The sequence below is a fragment of the Myotis lucifugus genome, unplaced genomic scaffold (genome assembly GCF_000147115.1).
Source record: "Myotis lucifugus unplaced genomic scaffold, Myoluc2.0 scaffold_34, whole genome shotgun sequence".
NCBI lineage: Eukaryota > Metazoa > Chordata > Mammalia > Chiroptera > Vespertilionidae > Myotis > Myotis lucifugus.
Window position 1 is genome coordinate 3,675,135 of NW_005871082.1, and position 16,738 is coordinate 3,691,872.

Below are 16,738 nucleotides of genomic sequence, written 5' to 3' on the forward strand. Positions count from 1 at the left end.
AATTGAATGGTCTTAGCATATCATTAGCATATTATACTTTGATTGGTTGAACAGACGACCAGATGACTGGACACTTAACATATTAGGCTTTTATTGTATAGGATATATATATATATATTAGAGGCCCAGTGCACAGAATTCATGCACGGGTGGGGGGGCATGGCCTCCCAGATCGGGACTGATTGGGTGAGAGCCTGCAGCAGGTGTAGTGCAGTGGAGATGAGTGGGAGTGCCATGTGGGAGCTGCAGGCAGCGTTGGACTGTGGGTTTTGGCCCGATCCCTGCAGGCCACCCAGAGGGACCCCACCCGTTCATAAATTCATGCACAGGGCCTCTAGTATATATACATATCTTTTTATTGATTTTTAGAGAGAGGACAGGAAAGAGATAAAGAGATAGAAACATAGCTGAAAGAGGAACATCATCATTTGGCTGCCTCCTGCATACCCCCTACTGGGGAATCAAGCCTGCAAACCCAGACATGTGCCCTGACTGGTAATGGAACAGTTGACCTCTTGGTTCCGGGGTCAACACTTAACTGCTGAGCCACACTGGCTGAGCCGTTTTCATTTTGGTGCTGTATGGCATTCAAATTATTTAAAGCAACACAATGATGGCTTTGCCAATATATACACATCTTCTTTTTAAAGAAATTAAAGTGTCTACTTCCCTTTATCTCCCAGAGAATGCGGTAAAGTTGCACATAATAGATGTCCAATAATTATTCCTTTAATGTTAATGACTCTCTCCCTGCTCTGTTCAACAGAGCAAGCAGACCTAGAAAAAGTCAGAGTGACCTGCCTCCTTTTTTTTTTTTTTTTAACTATTGGCACTTAAAAGCTGACTAGCAAAAAATTGAGAATCAAAATAAAGTAAGAGTTAAAAAGAAGCTGAGAGCTAGGTTTCTGGCTAATGTTCTTCAGTTTCTCATTTTAAACAATATCGTCTTTCACATTATTACATCTGTATTTCTTTAAAGTCCAGCTACGCTGACAGAGGCAGCTTCTCTTTGCTTCAGGTATTTGATTCTAACTCAGAGTGCCGGCCCCGAGCGAGTCTGACGCTTTCTCGTCTCCCTTGGCCCATCTACTCCGCAGGTGAAATGCTAACTCAGCTTCATGATTCGCTTCCCAGCTTGGCATCTTCACTCATGGACTGGGGGTGTCTAGGGTGTGGGCACATATCTCTAAGCCTGAGGATCCCAGTCCAGTGTCATGATCGAATGCCTGTTAAATAACGGAGGTAGGAAGGGGACACGGGACAGCGGAAGGAAATCAATAATTGGAAAATTCCTTAATTAGAAGGGTTTTAAGCCACCATCTCCCCTCTTTTTGCCCCTTGTCCCCCCAACCTGAGGACTCCCTCCTCTCACATTGCTGATTCCCCATATTCTTTGGGTTTAGGCTGGGCTCCTAAGTGCCCACCACAGTGCCAGTTGTTTTGAATAAGCCAATTTCTGTTCTTGGCTCTTGCTGAGACTTGACAAGTGTTTCTCAGAAAAAGAAAAAGAAAAAGAAAACAGAATCTAGACATATGATTAAATGAACCTAATGTGTGCTAAATTACTAATTTGCTGGCTTGTGAAAACACCGCACACTGGCCATCAATATTATATTTTTTATCTAAATGTCCATTTTATTTGAAATCTAATGAAGGGAAATTCAGCAAGGATGTGTATTTAAATTTCTTCTTAGTAATGGTAGATGATTTCCTTTAGACATTTTTTTACAGCTGAATTTGGAGTTAGAAGTCCTAGATCAAGGTCCAGAGTTGCCTCTAACGGTTCAACAGGAGACCAGGCACATCACCTTCCTAAACTTGTCTCCACTGTTTTGTCTGCAAAACGAGGATGATACTACCTGCTTCACTTCAGTCAGTTCTGCCATCCCTCACTGCCAGACCATCCTAATAGAGGTACCACCAGTCCCTTTTTGTCCTCGACTCTCCTTTTGTCCAAGGCTGGGCTTCTCTAATCAATAAGCATCATGATCCTCAAATATTTCCCGACACAGCTAAGTCACCCCTCTCCATAGACAAGCATACTTGAAGATTTGCACAGATTACCTAGCCTGCATTTTTTTAAAAATATATTTTATGATTTTTTACAGAGAGGAAGGGAGAGGAATAGAGAGTTAGAAACATCGACGAGAGAGAAACATCGATCAGCTGCCTCCTGCACACCTCCTACTGGGGATGTGCCTGCAATCAAGGTGCGTGCCCTTGACCGGAATCGAACCTGGGACCCTTCAGTCACAGGCTGATGCTCTATCCACTGAGCCAAACCAGTTAGGGCTAGCTCTGCATTTTTTTTTTAATTTTTGACATAGACAACCTATTGCTTCGCTTTTTCTTTTAACTTGAGGACTTTTTGCATGCCTTTTATAACATGTTTTTCTTCTTTTAAACAAGATAAAATAAAAAGTAGAAATCACACACTCTTAGCCTCCAAACCTACCTACAGAGATGACCACTATCAACAATATACTCTGTATTTTAAGAACTGTATTGATGCTTATTGTATTGGCTTGGGTAGGCTAATTAAGAAATAAACAAACATACAAATGTGGGCCAGCCCTAAGGTAACTGAAGTTTATTTCTTGCTCATGGAACAGTCCTGGGTGAATGAGAAGGTGGGCAGGGTAGCATTCCCTCACGCAGTCACCCAGGGATCCAGGCTGCCGATCCAGAGGCCCCTCCACCTTCAACTGTGTTCACACCTAGGCTAGAGGACATCTCCATTCCAACCCCTCTGCTCCAATTACATAGAGGTTTTCTTTCCCTAGATGTCCCCAGCTTCCTGGCAGCGTAGCTACCCTCCTGTACGTTTGGGCCACAATCACTAACTCTAAATTGTGTGATTCAAATTCAACCTCCCTGACATGCCTGGAACACATTCAAATTTGGACCCCTCTTTCATCCTTCTCCTATTATCAGAGGTTCTGTGGTACTTTCCTCTACTCCTCGCTTTCTTTCTTTGAAAAGGTTATACCAGGTGCTTTCACTTTTGACATTGTCTCCATTTGGCTAAACTTGCTTGCTTCAGCAGAGATTTTATTCTTTCTAGCTTTATTGAGTTATAATGAACAATATAACACTGTGTAAGTTTAATGTATGAGGTTTTGATCTGATACATTTACATATTACAAAATGACTTCCACCATAGTATTAGCCAACACCTCCATCCTGTCACATATAGTAATTACCTTTTTTGGGAGTGTGAGAGCATTTAAGATCTCTCTTAGCAACTGCCAAGTGCATAATACAGTATTTTTGGCTACAGTCATCATGCTGTACATTAGAGTCCTAGAATTTGTTAATCTTGCAATTGGAAGTTTGTTCCCTTTGATCAATATCTCCTCATCCTCACCCCACCCCCAGCTTCTTGTAACCAACCCCCAGCTCTATTTCTCTGGGTTCAACTTTTTTAGATGCCGCATATAAGTGATATCATATAGAGTTTATCTTTCTCTCAGCAAGATTTTTTTTTAATTCACTTGTGCAGAAATGTTGAGCTATCTTCTCACCTCAGAAAGCGACTTCTTTTCCTTGGTGTTTTCTTGAGCTATCGCTTGTTCATCTTACATTTCCCCCCAGAAATCCAGCTTCTCTTTGCGTCTCCCCATCTCCTGCAGCCTCTCCCACTTCTCTCTCCTCTCACAACACCATGTCGGTTGCAGCCCATTTAACCAGCTGTAACCGGCAGCAGGGCCTCCTTTGCCTTGCATTCCTTACCTCTAACGCCAATTCAGTTGGGCTGCACTTCATTTCCTTGTAACATTCTCTTTGGGTCAGTCCCTGAAGTCTGCTTATGTAAGGATAGTCTCTAATGGAACAATTTTCCAGGCTACAAGCCACAGTTTCCACACTCTACCAAATAGTTTACATTTGATTGTCTCGGACAAGAGTTCAAACCCTCCTCCTCAAATGGAGAGCTCTGACAGGCAGTGCATTGTTCACCACGCAGAGACAGAGCTCTGCCTTTGAGAATCTGCCCGTCTCTCCAAGGACTATGAGATCGTGCAGTCAGGTGGCCAGCGACCCAGTTTACCCGGGACAGAGGGAGTTCCCGGGGTAGAGGGCTCTTAGTTTCAACCCAGAACAAAAATATAAAATGGGTCTTTCAATGCAGGGTCTTGGATGGATAAAGATCATGATATGATAGGTTAGGATTAGTGGAAACAAGGCAAAGATTTTGAGGTGGGGATTCTAAGGATTTGGCGATATAAACTGTTGATGCTTTCTGTTGAAGCATTGATGGGTCTTTCAAGAAGTTCCCATAATGAACAATAAAGTTATTTGCCTGGGAAAAAGTTATGGTAATGAAGACAATGGGCCAGTAAGGTTATATTAATATAGACAGTAAACTGAGGTGGAGAGAGGGTAGATGGTTTCTCTCCTCCAAGTTAATTCCATCCTCTCTTTTCCAAGGTCAAGAACTTTAGTCAAAAACCAAACCTTGTGTTTTGTTGTTGTTTTGTTTTTACATTTGGTACGAACATTATAGCACTTCCAATCCAAGTTCTTGATTCTGCTCTAGCTTTCATTCCACTTAGGAGAACAGCAATCCTATATAATATAAGGCTAATATGCTAAGTGTTGGGTCATCCATTCAACCAATCAAAGCATAATATGCTAATGATATGCTAAGGCCACTCAACCACTCGCTATGATGTGCACGGACCACCAGGGGGTAGATGCTCCAACTGGTAGGTTAGCTTGCTGCTGGCATCCAGCTGATCGGGACTGAGCAAGAGGGGCCGGACATACCCTGAAGCCTTCCCATGGTACCTCCTTGGCTGGCCAACCTCCCATGTCCCTCCCCAGCCCCAATCATGCACCAGTGGGGTCCCTCAGCCTGGCCTGTGCCCTCTCACAATCCAGGACCCCTGGCGGGGGGGGAGGGTGTCAGAGAGCTGGTTTTGGCCTGATCCCGCAAGCAGGCCCGGGGACCCCACTGTTGCATGAATTAGTGAACTGGGCCTCTAGTAATAAAATAATCATTTATAGAGCCCTCACTGTGTGCTAGGTCACATGTCAAATTCCTTATGGGCATTATTTAGTCCTAACAAGAGTCCTATGAAACAGGTGCTGTTATTGTCCCTATTTACATTTGAGGAAACTGTGGCTCAAAAAGGTCAAGGAACCTGCCCAGGTTATGCAGCCAGCAGTGGCAGAGCCAAGATTCGATCCCAGGTCCACCTGACTATTCAGCAATAGAAAGTAGTCAAGTCCTGACACATGCTACACATGGATGAACCTCACAGACATTATGCTAAAGGAAAGAAGCCAGACATGGAAGACTACATATTTGTCATCTCTTTGATATGAAATGCCCAGATAAGGGACATGTATAGAGATAGAAAGCAGATTAGTGGATCCTCGGCATGGCAGAGAGGGTGGGAATTAACTGCAAATGGGCCTATGGTTACTTTCGTCATTGATAGAAAGGCCCTAAAACTGGATTGTGATGATGGTTGCACAATTCCACAAATTTACCAAAAATCATCTAATTACATACCTGCAATGCATGAATCTTACAGAAACTCCCCTTCACTAAAACCATTAAAAACAAAATTCCAGAGGCCAGATTCTAAGTCTTCGAATTGTCACCATCAACAACTAAATGTAGGTTCCTTTAGTCATCAAGCCTGAGGAAAGGCTGTGTGCGGGACCCTCCATCCTCTTCATACAAGCACGGGGAGTGCCTTGAAACTCTTAATCAATATAGTATGTTGACTACATTTAATTTTACCAATGATAGCCATTTCTAACAACCACCAATTTCACTAATGCTAACTGTGATGAGCATGCATATAAACCCAACCATGTAAGTTACAGACATACGTGATATCACACCATGTAAGTTACAGAAATACGTGATATTATACCACATGTGCTAAAGAGTCTTAAATGACTGACATAGAAAAATAAACCCAAGGGAATTGTTGACACGACATCCACTGAAACAGCAATTGACAGAGAGCTCTCACCACCCTCATTACCTTGCTGCCATCCATCTAATCCATTCAACCTCCCACCCAGGGCCAGGACACTTACTATAGTGAATAATAAAGATTTCTGCCTTCCACAAGCCACTGAAGAGGCTTTTCTTTCCTATTTACATCTAAGAGTTTGAAAAGGCTCTGAGACTGCAATTAAGAGAAAAGTTGCCCATAAATTCAAAGAAACCGAAACTAAGCCAAGGATGTGAGAAGGTTGAACAGCTGCTGTGTCCCTGTGAGGAGCCGGCAGTCCTTTGTTGGCCATGACTCCCGGCAGGAACCGTCTGTGGGTTGCCATGTCAATGTGTATTCCTCTCATGTTAAAGCTGACTTATGTTGTTTTATCTTTAATAAGAACAGAAATGGATGTATTATGATGAATGTGCTCCTTGTAACTTTTATAGAGAGATTCGGAATACAAGAAGCTTAACTTACATAGACCCTGGTGCCCTAAAAGAGCTGCCTCTTCTGAAGTTCCTGTAAGTATTAACTCCATTCCAATCCCATTTTTTAAAAAAATTTTCTAGATAATTATGTTATTATCTACCAGAATTCTCCCTAGGATGATGTGGGCTGGGACCGTTTGAGTGGTTTAATTTCTGAGACAAATCATATCCTATGATTTACTTCCCACCCTTTCCCATCAGGCAAGGTATCCGGTGAAATGATCCACATTTTAGAAAACCAGTTCAAAGGTCAGCACATACTGCTGGGACCAGATACCTATTCCCAGAAACATGAAGGAGAAAATGCCATCATGTATAGGGTGTCCCCCCAAAATGTAATTAAGTAGTTAGAAAGGCAGTGTTTATTAAAATACATTTCATTTTCGCTCTAGCCGGTTTGGTGGAGTGGATAGAGTGTTGGCCTGCAGACCGAAGGGTCCCAGGTTTGATTCTGGTCAAGGGCACATACCCAGGTTGCAGGCTCCTTCCCAGACCAGGCCTTGGTTGAGGTGCATGCAGGAAGCAACCAATCAATGTGTTTCTCTGACTTCAATGTTTCTCTCTCTCTCTTCCACTCTCTCTAAAAATCAGTGGAAAAATATCCTCGGGTAAGGATTTAAAATAATAAATAAAAGACATTTTATTTTCAAAGTTGAGCTACCAGCTGTTAAAGTGTGTATACAAATAGGGGAACACACTTATATATAGTCTTTTAAGTGGAGTAGAACAGAACAAAACAAAACAAGAAACACTGAGAGCCCCCTGGTCAATTTTATTAGAAAATGGGTATCACAACAATAGTAGAGTGGCTGCTACACAACAAAAATACAAAAGCCACAAAGGATAAAATCTATTCTCTTAGAGGTTGTAGGGATAAAAATGGGTGGAACAGCAGCTGCTGCCTTGCTTTGGTGACACCTTCATCATACCTCTATGAGAGCAGGAACCATGTTTGTGTTCTCTGTTCTTTTTGACTGCTGAGCTTAGTACGTGCTCAACAACAGTGTGTTCACTGGATGTCTACGTATGGCCTCAGGTCCTCCAGGCACCAGCTGAAGAACCCCTCCTACCTTCCCTCTTTCCTGCTCACATGCGTTGTAAAAGATAAGAAGGCAAAAAAAAATATGAGGGGGAAAAAATGAATCAACCTTAATTCCAATGCCCAGAAATAATCACTATTAATATAGCTTATTTCCATCTAGGAATTTTTAAATAGAAGTATATAGCCATATATATTTTATGAATATAGTCTTTAAGGATGAATTGAAGTTATCCAGGAAAAGAAGGGGGTTGAGGTAGAAGAGAAATACAGATGGATGGAAAAGCATGGTAAAGACACAAAGCCATGGGGCCACATGGCTTATTTGGGGGAACTATGAATAGTTCAGTATTGAAGAGGTGGGAGTGGGAGATGCCGGAGGAATAGAAAAGGACATTGATGGGTTATGTGGCTGAGGGGGTATCTGGGGAGTGACAAAAACTTATGGGACAAGGCAGTCACTCCTATATGGACTTAGTGTTTTAATCAATCACTCTTCGATATGATGATCTCCTGCTAAGTGCAAGGCTCTGTGGGGAACACAGAGGATAGTAAAGCATTGTCCTTGCCTTCAAAAAGCTTACGCTCTAGTTGGGGAAGATACTATATATGACATTGAAAAGTTCCTCCCATACAGGAGAATAACGGTAAGTGAAAAATGAGAGGAACATACATTATTTGGGGGTACAGGCCATTCGAGAAGACATCAAAAAGGAGATGGACTTGTCTAGGGTTTTGAAGAATAGAGGAGTCCTGATACAAGTCCCTAATCTGGCATTTCAGCCCTTCCCTTGGGCCTTTTCCCCCTGCTCTTCCATGTGAACTGCTATTGCAACTGAGCTAGCTTGTTTCCTGTGCTTCGATTATACCTCATGGACCCTCATGTCTCTCCTTTGTTATTTGCAAAGTCCCATTTGCTCAAAGTCCCATTTGAGACCTCTGGCTCCTGCTTCGTCTTCAAATCCTATGTCTTCCCTCTAGAGCAGTGGTTCTCAACCTTCCTAATGCCGCGACCCTTTAATACAGTTCCTCATGTTGTGGTGACCCCCAACCATAAAATTATTTTCGTTGCTACTTCATAACTGTAATTTTGCTACTGTTATGAATCGTAATGTAAATATCTGATATGCAGGATGTATTTTCATTGTTATAAATTGAACATAATTAAAGCATAGTGATTAATCACAAAAACAATATGTAAATATATATGTGTTTTCCGATGGTCTTAGGCGACCCCTGTGAAAGGGTCGTTCGACCCCCAAAGGGGTCGAAACCCACAGGTTGAGAACCACTGCTCTAGAGGAAGTCAGGTCAGAATTTGCCTGAGAAGACCCACCAGTGGAACTGGAGTGTTCTCTACTGGAAGACTTTCTTTAAAAATTCACTGATAGTGGCTAGATCTCACCTCATCTGTTTCTACTACCTACATTCTAGCAGCTGCAACAGATGTTAAACCAGCTAAATCTGGGAGGCATCAGAGCCTGAAAGTTTTTGTATTCGTGCTGTTCATGCACATATTTTCATTTTGGCATTTTTCCCTGATGGTACAAACTATGGGAAGTGACGATGTGTTTGATTGCTTTCCTTCCTTGGCTGGACGCACCTGTTAAATGGTACTGCTGCCATGGTGCCCCAGTGACTGCCTTGGGAAAAGCATTCTTGGCAAAATAATGAACACAATATAATGTAGAGTTGGAAAGAGGAAGCTTGGCTTGGAGTTGGGCAATTGTATTGTCTTCCTTTCCCATCCTCCCTTTATTTTATCCCCCAGACACACACAGGCACACCCACAATGTGCTCCAATTAAAATAAGGATGAGAGAGAGAAAGAGAGAGAGAGAGAGAGAGAGAGAGAGAGAGAGAGAGAGAGAGAGAGAAGCCTGAATTCCTTTTCCTAGGAATCTTACTTGGTTCAAACAATCCCAAGTTTTTTCTAAAAAGGAAAACATGTTTTGACACTGGTGAACAAGACTAGGTTATTGCACTGGAGGGAACATCATCTCCTCCAAGGATCAGAACTTGCCCATGGCCACTCAGCTATTTAGTGGAGGAGTTAGGATTTGACTCCCACCTGACTTCAGAACCCATGTTTTAAGCTTTTACATTATTCTACTTCCTATGTGTTAATTTCCTTTGCTGATTTCTGTGTTTTTTCTTCTTTTTCATTACTTTAGTGGCATTTTCAACACTGGACTTAAAATATTCCCTGACCTGACCAAAGTTTATTCCATGGATGTATTCTTTATACTGTAAGTATGCACACATGCAATGTTGGGCAGTATTTTATTTGTCACTAAAAAGGAATAGAGGCAACCATTAGTGTTGGTCGAAGCCAAGTAGAGCAACTGTTTCAAGAAAGGAGCAGTGATCAGCTGTGACAGGTGTACTGATAGATGACAGGTGGCAAGGACTGAGGACTGGCCATTGGGTTTAATAATGTGGGGCATTGGTGATCCTGACCTGGACAGCTCCAATGCTGGAGAAGTAGTTAGAGTGGGTGAGAGGGAGAATTACAGTGATTATAACAAACTCTTTTGACAAGTTTTACTGTTAAAATAGAGCAGAAAATGTTTCAGTAGTTGGTGGATATTGGGAGAAAAGGTATGTTGTGGTTCTCTTTTGATGGGAGAAATTATGGCATATTTGTTTGCTGGTAGCAATGATTAAATAGGAGAAAATTTTGGTGATGATGATGACACTTCATTTTTCATCTAGTTTTTTAATACTTTTAAACACTTCCTAATTAATTATCAAGGTTGTTCCTCTCGACCATTTCATTAAGTCATAAAAGGAAGTTATAATGCTTCCACTCTACAAATGAGGAAACTGAGGAATAGAAAACCTAAGTGATTTTGTCTGAGCAGAGTCCCAAGGAGTAGTCACTAGAGATGCTCACACTGCTTTCTGTGACTTCTTGTTGGCCACGTGCTCTTGACTAAAACCTGTTACACACAGTCAAGTTGTACAGAAGTGAAAGGACATATGCAGAGAGAGTTACAGGTTGAGTTTGCACCACAGCAAAACATGGAGTGAAGGGATCCAAACTGTTGGGATTTTGCTAGAAAAAAAAATTGACAGTGCTCCTTTGCAGCAGAAGAGCTCAGTTCAAAATACAGGCAGTCTTCCAGCCATAAGGTTGGCATAGAAATGCTCTCCTGGGGCAACTGCCTGGCAGTGTTTTCCAAGTGGAGAACACTTTAGAAATATTCATGAAATGAAATCCATTGATTCCATTCCTCCAACTCTTTTTAGGTGCTCCATATACTTAGAACACTCTAGTTGCTATGAACAAAGTATTTGTCATAGACTCACAAGAAGTCTATGAGACCCACTAGCTCCCCTGGCAGATAAGGATTAAGTCAGGGGCCTCAGCCAAATCCAAAGCTCACTCACTGACTATACATTTGGGGCCCTAAGTGCATGTCCATCTAGGATAGCTCTCATCACCTCACTTGACCTAAGAGCCACCAGCAAGCAGCTAAGTCAATGAAACTTAAAAAGAAACAAGATTAAACTAAACTGTGTCAGGCTATTTATTTAAATGCAGATGTGCAGCAAGAGCCCAACTCCAAAAAAATAAAATAAAAGCATTGTTTTCACCAAGTGTTTTGTCCCTCTCTTGCAGGGAAATTACAGACAACCCCTACATGACTTCCATCCCTGCCAATGCTTTCCAGGGACTGTGCAATGAAACCTTGACGCTGTGAGTAGTGTTATAACTTCTCCATTCTACAAATGCCAACAACTGAATTTTGACATGAAAATCATCATAGTTTCACAGCCCATCTAAGAACCATACTACCTTATAGTAAGTGCTCTATGGTCTACCAAGGGTTTCACATAATTAAATAAGAGTATGGCCCTGTGGTATAGGACTCTATAGATGACAAAATGGTCTAGGTGACAAGACAACAGCATTCCCTTATAGAAACAGCCTGCATACTTTGTCTATAAAGGGCCATTTAGGTTTTACAGATCACATGGCCTTAGTAGCAACTGCTAATTTCTGCCATTTTAGGGCCCACTATACACACTAATGAGCATGGCTATGTTCCAATAAAGTTTTATTTAAAGAATAGGCAGTGGGCCAGATTTGGCCTGGAGGCCTTATAATATTTTGTATTCAAGTATCTTCAAGTGTATAATTCTCACATCTTCATTAAAGAACTCTAGTTCACACAAAAAATTAACTATCAGTGCTTTCTGAACCTCTGCCCAGTGTCCCTGTGAATGGCAGTCTTCACCTAGGACACCTTAGTTGTGTAATTAAACTCATTGTGTAATTATCTAAAACAAGCAAAGATTGCCTCTTAGTTCTACACATGGGATAAATCCAGCTCTTCAGGGTACTCCTTTTAACATGGCCATCTCCTAAGTGTTTCTCACTGGGTTAAATATGTAGCTATTTCGTCAGTCCAGCAACCTTTTGATTGGGTATTATTATCATATTTTTACAGATAAGGAAAGTGAGGATAATAGAGGTTTCGAAATTCTCAGGATCACGTCTTATGAAGGGTCAGAGCCAGGTATAATTCCAAATTTGGAGTCTCTATTTATGCTTTTTAATGTGTTACCACAGTGTAGAGATAGTGGACAACAGTAGTGTTCAAAGTTCCCCCACAACTGCCACTAGCTGTGCCTTATTATGGTCATGGCTGCCTTCTCTTTCTCAAGTCAATAGCCCCAATAACGCCCGTGCATCCCATTGTAGACCAGAGTTCCTGCAGCTGGGGCTCCTCCTGCACAAAGGGTTGTGTTTTGGGTCAGTGGGAAGAATGGCTTTTGAGGTTAAGAATCCTGAGTCCCAACAGCTCTGCAGCAATGTGGTTTCAGCAAGTCACCTCCATGTCTCATTCACTTAACTAGGAAATAGCGGTTCATTCCAGCCCCTGGAATCATTATATACATTAATTGGTTGAAGAAACATAGCAACAAATTAAAAGATGAAAATTTCCCCAAATGGCATGGCCTATCTACTTCCTTAAATTTGTCTTTGAAGTTCAATTTAGTTCAGCTCACAGCAAGTAAGCATTTAATCTATGATAAGCCCAGAGAATAAAAATACAGATAAAATACAAATGTGAAATAGCATTTTAAACAGAAAAATAAAGCTTATGCATTTAAATGAACAATGTCTTTAAAAGTATTGATTTTAAAAAACTGCAGTCATTCATCCATTTTTTAAATTTTTTAAATTGATTTTTAGAGAGAGAGGAAGGGTGAGGGATAGAGAGATAGAAACATTGATGAGAAACATCAACCGGCTGCCTCCTGCATGCCCCCTACTGGGGATTGAGCCCACAACCCGGGCATGTGCCCTGACCAGAAATTAAACCAGTGACCTCTTGGTTCATAGGTCAATGCTCAACCACTGAGCCATATGGGCCAGGCCATTCATCCATTATTGACTTTGGGTTAACTATTAACTGAAACCCTTGTTTTTTTAAATATATGTACAACATTTTTTTAAAAGTCTTAAATGATAGCAGATGTTTGTTCCTCAAAGTGAACCTGCTTCTGAAAAACAGTGTCAAGTTACTAAAAGCAAAGTCCAGAGAATGGGAATTCAAAATGAGAAATATTATTCTATGTCCCCAACAAGACATACTGTAGAGTTTTCTTCTGGGCTCAGATGCGGGACCCAAGAACCTTCATGCACATTTCTGATACTGAATGAAGTATTGAAGTCCAACCTCAGAAAAGGGCCAGCATTACCTCCTATAGGTCACTGATTTCTCCTTGCTCTGTTGATTGCAGGAAACTATACAACAATGGCTTTACTTCAATCCAAGGACATGCTTTCAATGGGTCAAAGCTGGATGCTGTGTAAGTCAATCTCTTAAGTCAACCTGTGTATGGAAACCTCTATCATCCCCATCCTCCCACTCCCAAGAAGGATCATCCAATGGGTTAGAATTTTCTAGAGATAGATAGTTTCTGCCAGCGCGTTCCTTAACCACAGAGCTAGTGTGACCAAGACTTGGTGATGATGTTAAGGAACTTGGCAAGAGCCAGCTTCAGTGGACACTTACATGAACTCCAATTCTAAATCCCAAAGCTCTTGCCCACAATAAAATGGAGCACCGTGGGGGTCATCTTCAGTTATCTTGTAGGAGTGTGTGTGTGTGTGTGTGTGTGTGTGTGTGTGTGTCAATATTCATCTACTATGTGCAAGAAGTAAAGGAGTATCTTTAAGTCCAAATCTGTTCAGAGAGTAAGATTTTTCTTTTAGATTCCTTTTTCTGACATGTTTTCAGGAAAAGTATCAGTTTATATTTGATTCACTCAGAAAGAGCTGAAAAGAAATATCCAACTTTTGCCTTCTCCCTAAATTAATAATGCCTAGAACAGTCTGTTGACAAAAAGATAGAGATTGACATGAGTTTCTATGTTTGTTGTACTTTTCTGTAGGGTCTTTGTGGCCCCCAGGATCTATGCTAGGGCATATTTTGTGTCTAAGAGCTTGTGGACTGGTTTGGCCATACTTCTGTGTGCTTTAACCTGATATTTAACAAATGAAAAATAGCTTTAGTAGAGTCTGCTTCCCATAGTACAGTAGACAAGTTCATTTGTAGGGCCTCCTACTACAAAACAACTACATCATAAATTTGAAAAAACTTACAAATATTTTATTTCATACCTTCAAGACAGGCAAGTAAAACAACCTAACAAACCAGGAGCTGCCACCAAAGTGGTGAGTGTTCACAGAGGGTGCCGTTCCTTAGGTGTAGCTGCGAACATCGATTCTGCCAGAATAATCATTGCAAAATCCAAAGGCTTATGACTCTAGATCTACTATGTGGCCTCTCACGCTTTAATGAACATATAAACCAAATGGATTCTGACACAGGAGGTCTGGGGTGAGCATTTCTAACAAGCTCCCAGGTGATGCTGGTGCTTCTCACCCACTGAGCACACTTAAAGTAGCAGGGTGAGGTCCATAACCTGCACAGCCATATGCAGGGGCCCTCATTGCAAACAAACAAATAAAACACACATGTGGTGGTGTTGCTCTGGTTTGGGTGTTCAGTGGGGGGTTCTGGTATGATTCCATTTTCAAGGACAAATGCTCCTAAGGTTTGAAGTCCTATGCCTTTGCATGGCTTTCTCAGTTATGTTGGAAGTGGGGTGTCATCTTTGCCAGGCTTTGGGGTTTCCTAGAGTCTTTATCAAATGAAGAGTTAGAGTACATTTTTCTAGGTTGCCTGGTTATGGGCTCGTTTAGGTTGATTTTAGTCAATTTTAAAAATACATAAATATAATGAAGTCTAAAAAGACTCAGTAGAGTACTATGATTGCTTATATATCAAAATTTGTGGTATTGGAGAGACTCTGCTTCCAACTTAACTTTATGATACATATCTCAGACAATCCTTCATTTTCAACATATTTATTGAGCACCTACAATGAGCCAGGTGCTGTGTTATGCATTGGTGAGTCAAAGATTAACAAGCTCTCTGATCACACTGAACTTACATTCTGTCGGGGTCAACTTGAAGGCAGCAATATCAAGGGTCAAAGCACATTAAGAAGAAATATACCCAGATCCAGATATGCATTTCAGATGGAAAATATCTTAACACTGAATATACAATAGCATTGCCTCCTTGCTTGGAGATATAAGTATGATTTCCCCTAGATTTAACACATTTTTAAAATTATAAGCATTTGATTTTGATGTTACATGATCTAACCAAATATTTTCCTCTTTGATTCAACTATTCCTAGAAAGCCCTGACTCTGAGAGAAATGATCATCCCCATTCCAATTTTCTATGACAGCAGTAGGGTATTGGGACTTCTTAAAATAATTAAGACAGTTTGTAAATACTTAGGGTATAAATATTTCAGAAGACTGTCACATTGTTCTGGACATTGAGGACATCAAGAGATTATCATTAAGGCAACAGAGAACCTCATTAGCAAGAGAAGGGGTAGGAAGAGTGACGAACCTTCAACCAGAGCTGATAATATGGATTTTGAATTCAGTGTGTCCAGTTGACTCTTGTCTGGACCAAAACTGACTTTCCAGAATGATGGATGAGAAAAAGGACCAGAAACCAACCATGGATATAACATAATTCATTTCTAAAACTTTTGCTTCTACAGCAAAAAAAAAAAATTAAGCCCAAGATTAGGATCTATGCTTTAAATTATGTGCTTCTTTATTTTTCCATATTTAGTCATTGGAAGGTATCACCCTCCATCATCTTCAGTTATCATTTTTTAAGGATAGACATTAGGTGCATAAAATTCAGACTTTAAGGTCTACAAAGCAATGATTCTCAATGCTGGCTGCCAATTCGAATCACCTGAAGAGATTTGGAAACACTAGTGCCTAGGTTTTACCACCAGACATTCTGGTTTCATTAGTCCAGGTGTAGGCAGGGCACAGGGATTTTAAAATCTCCCCCAGTGCAGTTGAAACTAAAGAGAAAATGAACAAATGGGACTACATCAAAATAAAAAGCTTCTGCACAGCAAAAGAAACCATCAACAAAATAACAAGAAAACCCACTGCATGGGAAAACATATTTGCCAACGTCATATCTGATAAGGGCCTAATCTCCAAAATTTATAGGGAACTCATACAACTTAACAAAAAGAAGATAAACAATCCAATCAAAAAATGGGCAAAGGATCTAAATAGACACCTTTCAAAAGAGGACATTCAGAAAGCCAAGAGACATATGAAAACATGCTCAAAGTCACTAATCATCCGAGAGATGCAAATCAAAACAACAATGAGGTACCATCTCACACCTGTCAGAATGGCCATCATCAACAAATCAACAAACGACAAGTGCTGGAGAGGATGTGGAGAAAAAGGAACACTTGTGCACTGCTGGTGGGAATGCAGACTGGTGCAGCCACTATGGAAGACAGTATGGAGTTTCCTCAAAAAACTGGAAATGGAACTCCCATTTGACCCTGTGATCCCACTTCTAGGAATATATCCCAAGAAACCAGAAACACCAATCAGAAAGGATATGTGCACCCATATGTTCATAGCAGCACAATTCACCATAGCTAAGATCTGGAAACAGCCGAAGTGCCCATCAGTAGATGAATGGATTAGAAAACTGTGGTACATCTACACGATGGAATATTATGCTGCTGTAAAAAAAGAAGGAACTCTTACCATTTGCAACAGCATGGATGGAACTGGAGAGCATTATGCTAAGTGAAACAAGCCAGTCAATGAAGGAAAAATACCACATGATCTCACTCATTCATGGATAATAAAGACCAT

General features: G+C 41.0%; 1 protein-coding gene across 1 annotated transcript in view; it reads left to right on the forward strand.

Annotated features, from left to right (window-relative positions):
• Positions 1 to 16,738, forward strand: part of TSHR (thyroid stimulating hormone receptor) — a 100,185-nt gene that overhangs the window by 55,229 nt on the left and 28,218 nt on the right. The window contains exons 4-7 of the mRNA XM_006086971.3: positions 6,407 to 6,481; positions 9,661 to 9,735; positions 11,112 to 11,189; positions 13,244 to 13,312. Of these exons, the coding sequence (XP_006087033.1) occupies positions 6,407 to 6,481; positions 9,661 to 9,735; positions 11,112 to 11,189; positions 13,244 to 13,312 (297 nt within the window). The remainder of the gene's footprint in view (positions 1 to 6,406; positions 6,482 to 9,660; positions 9,736 to 11,111; positions 11,190 to 13,243; positions 13,313 to 16,738) is intronic.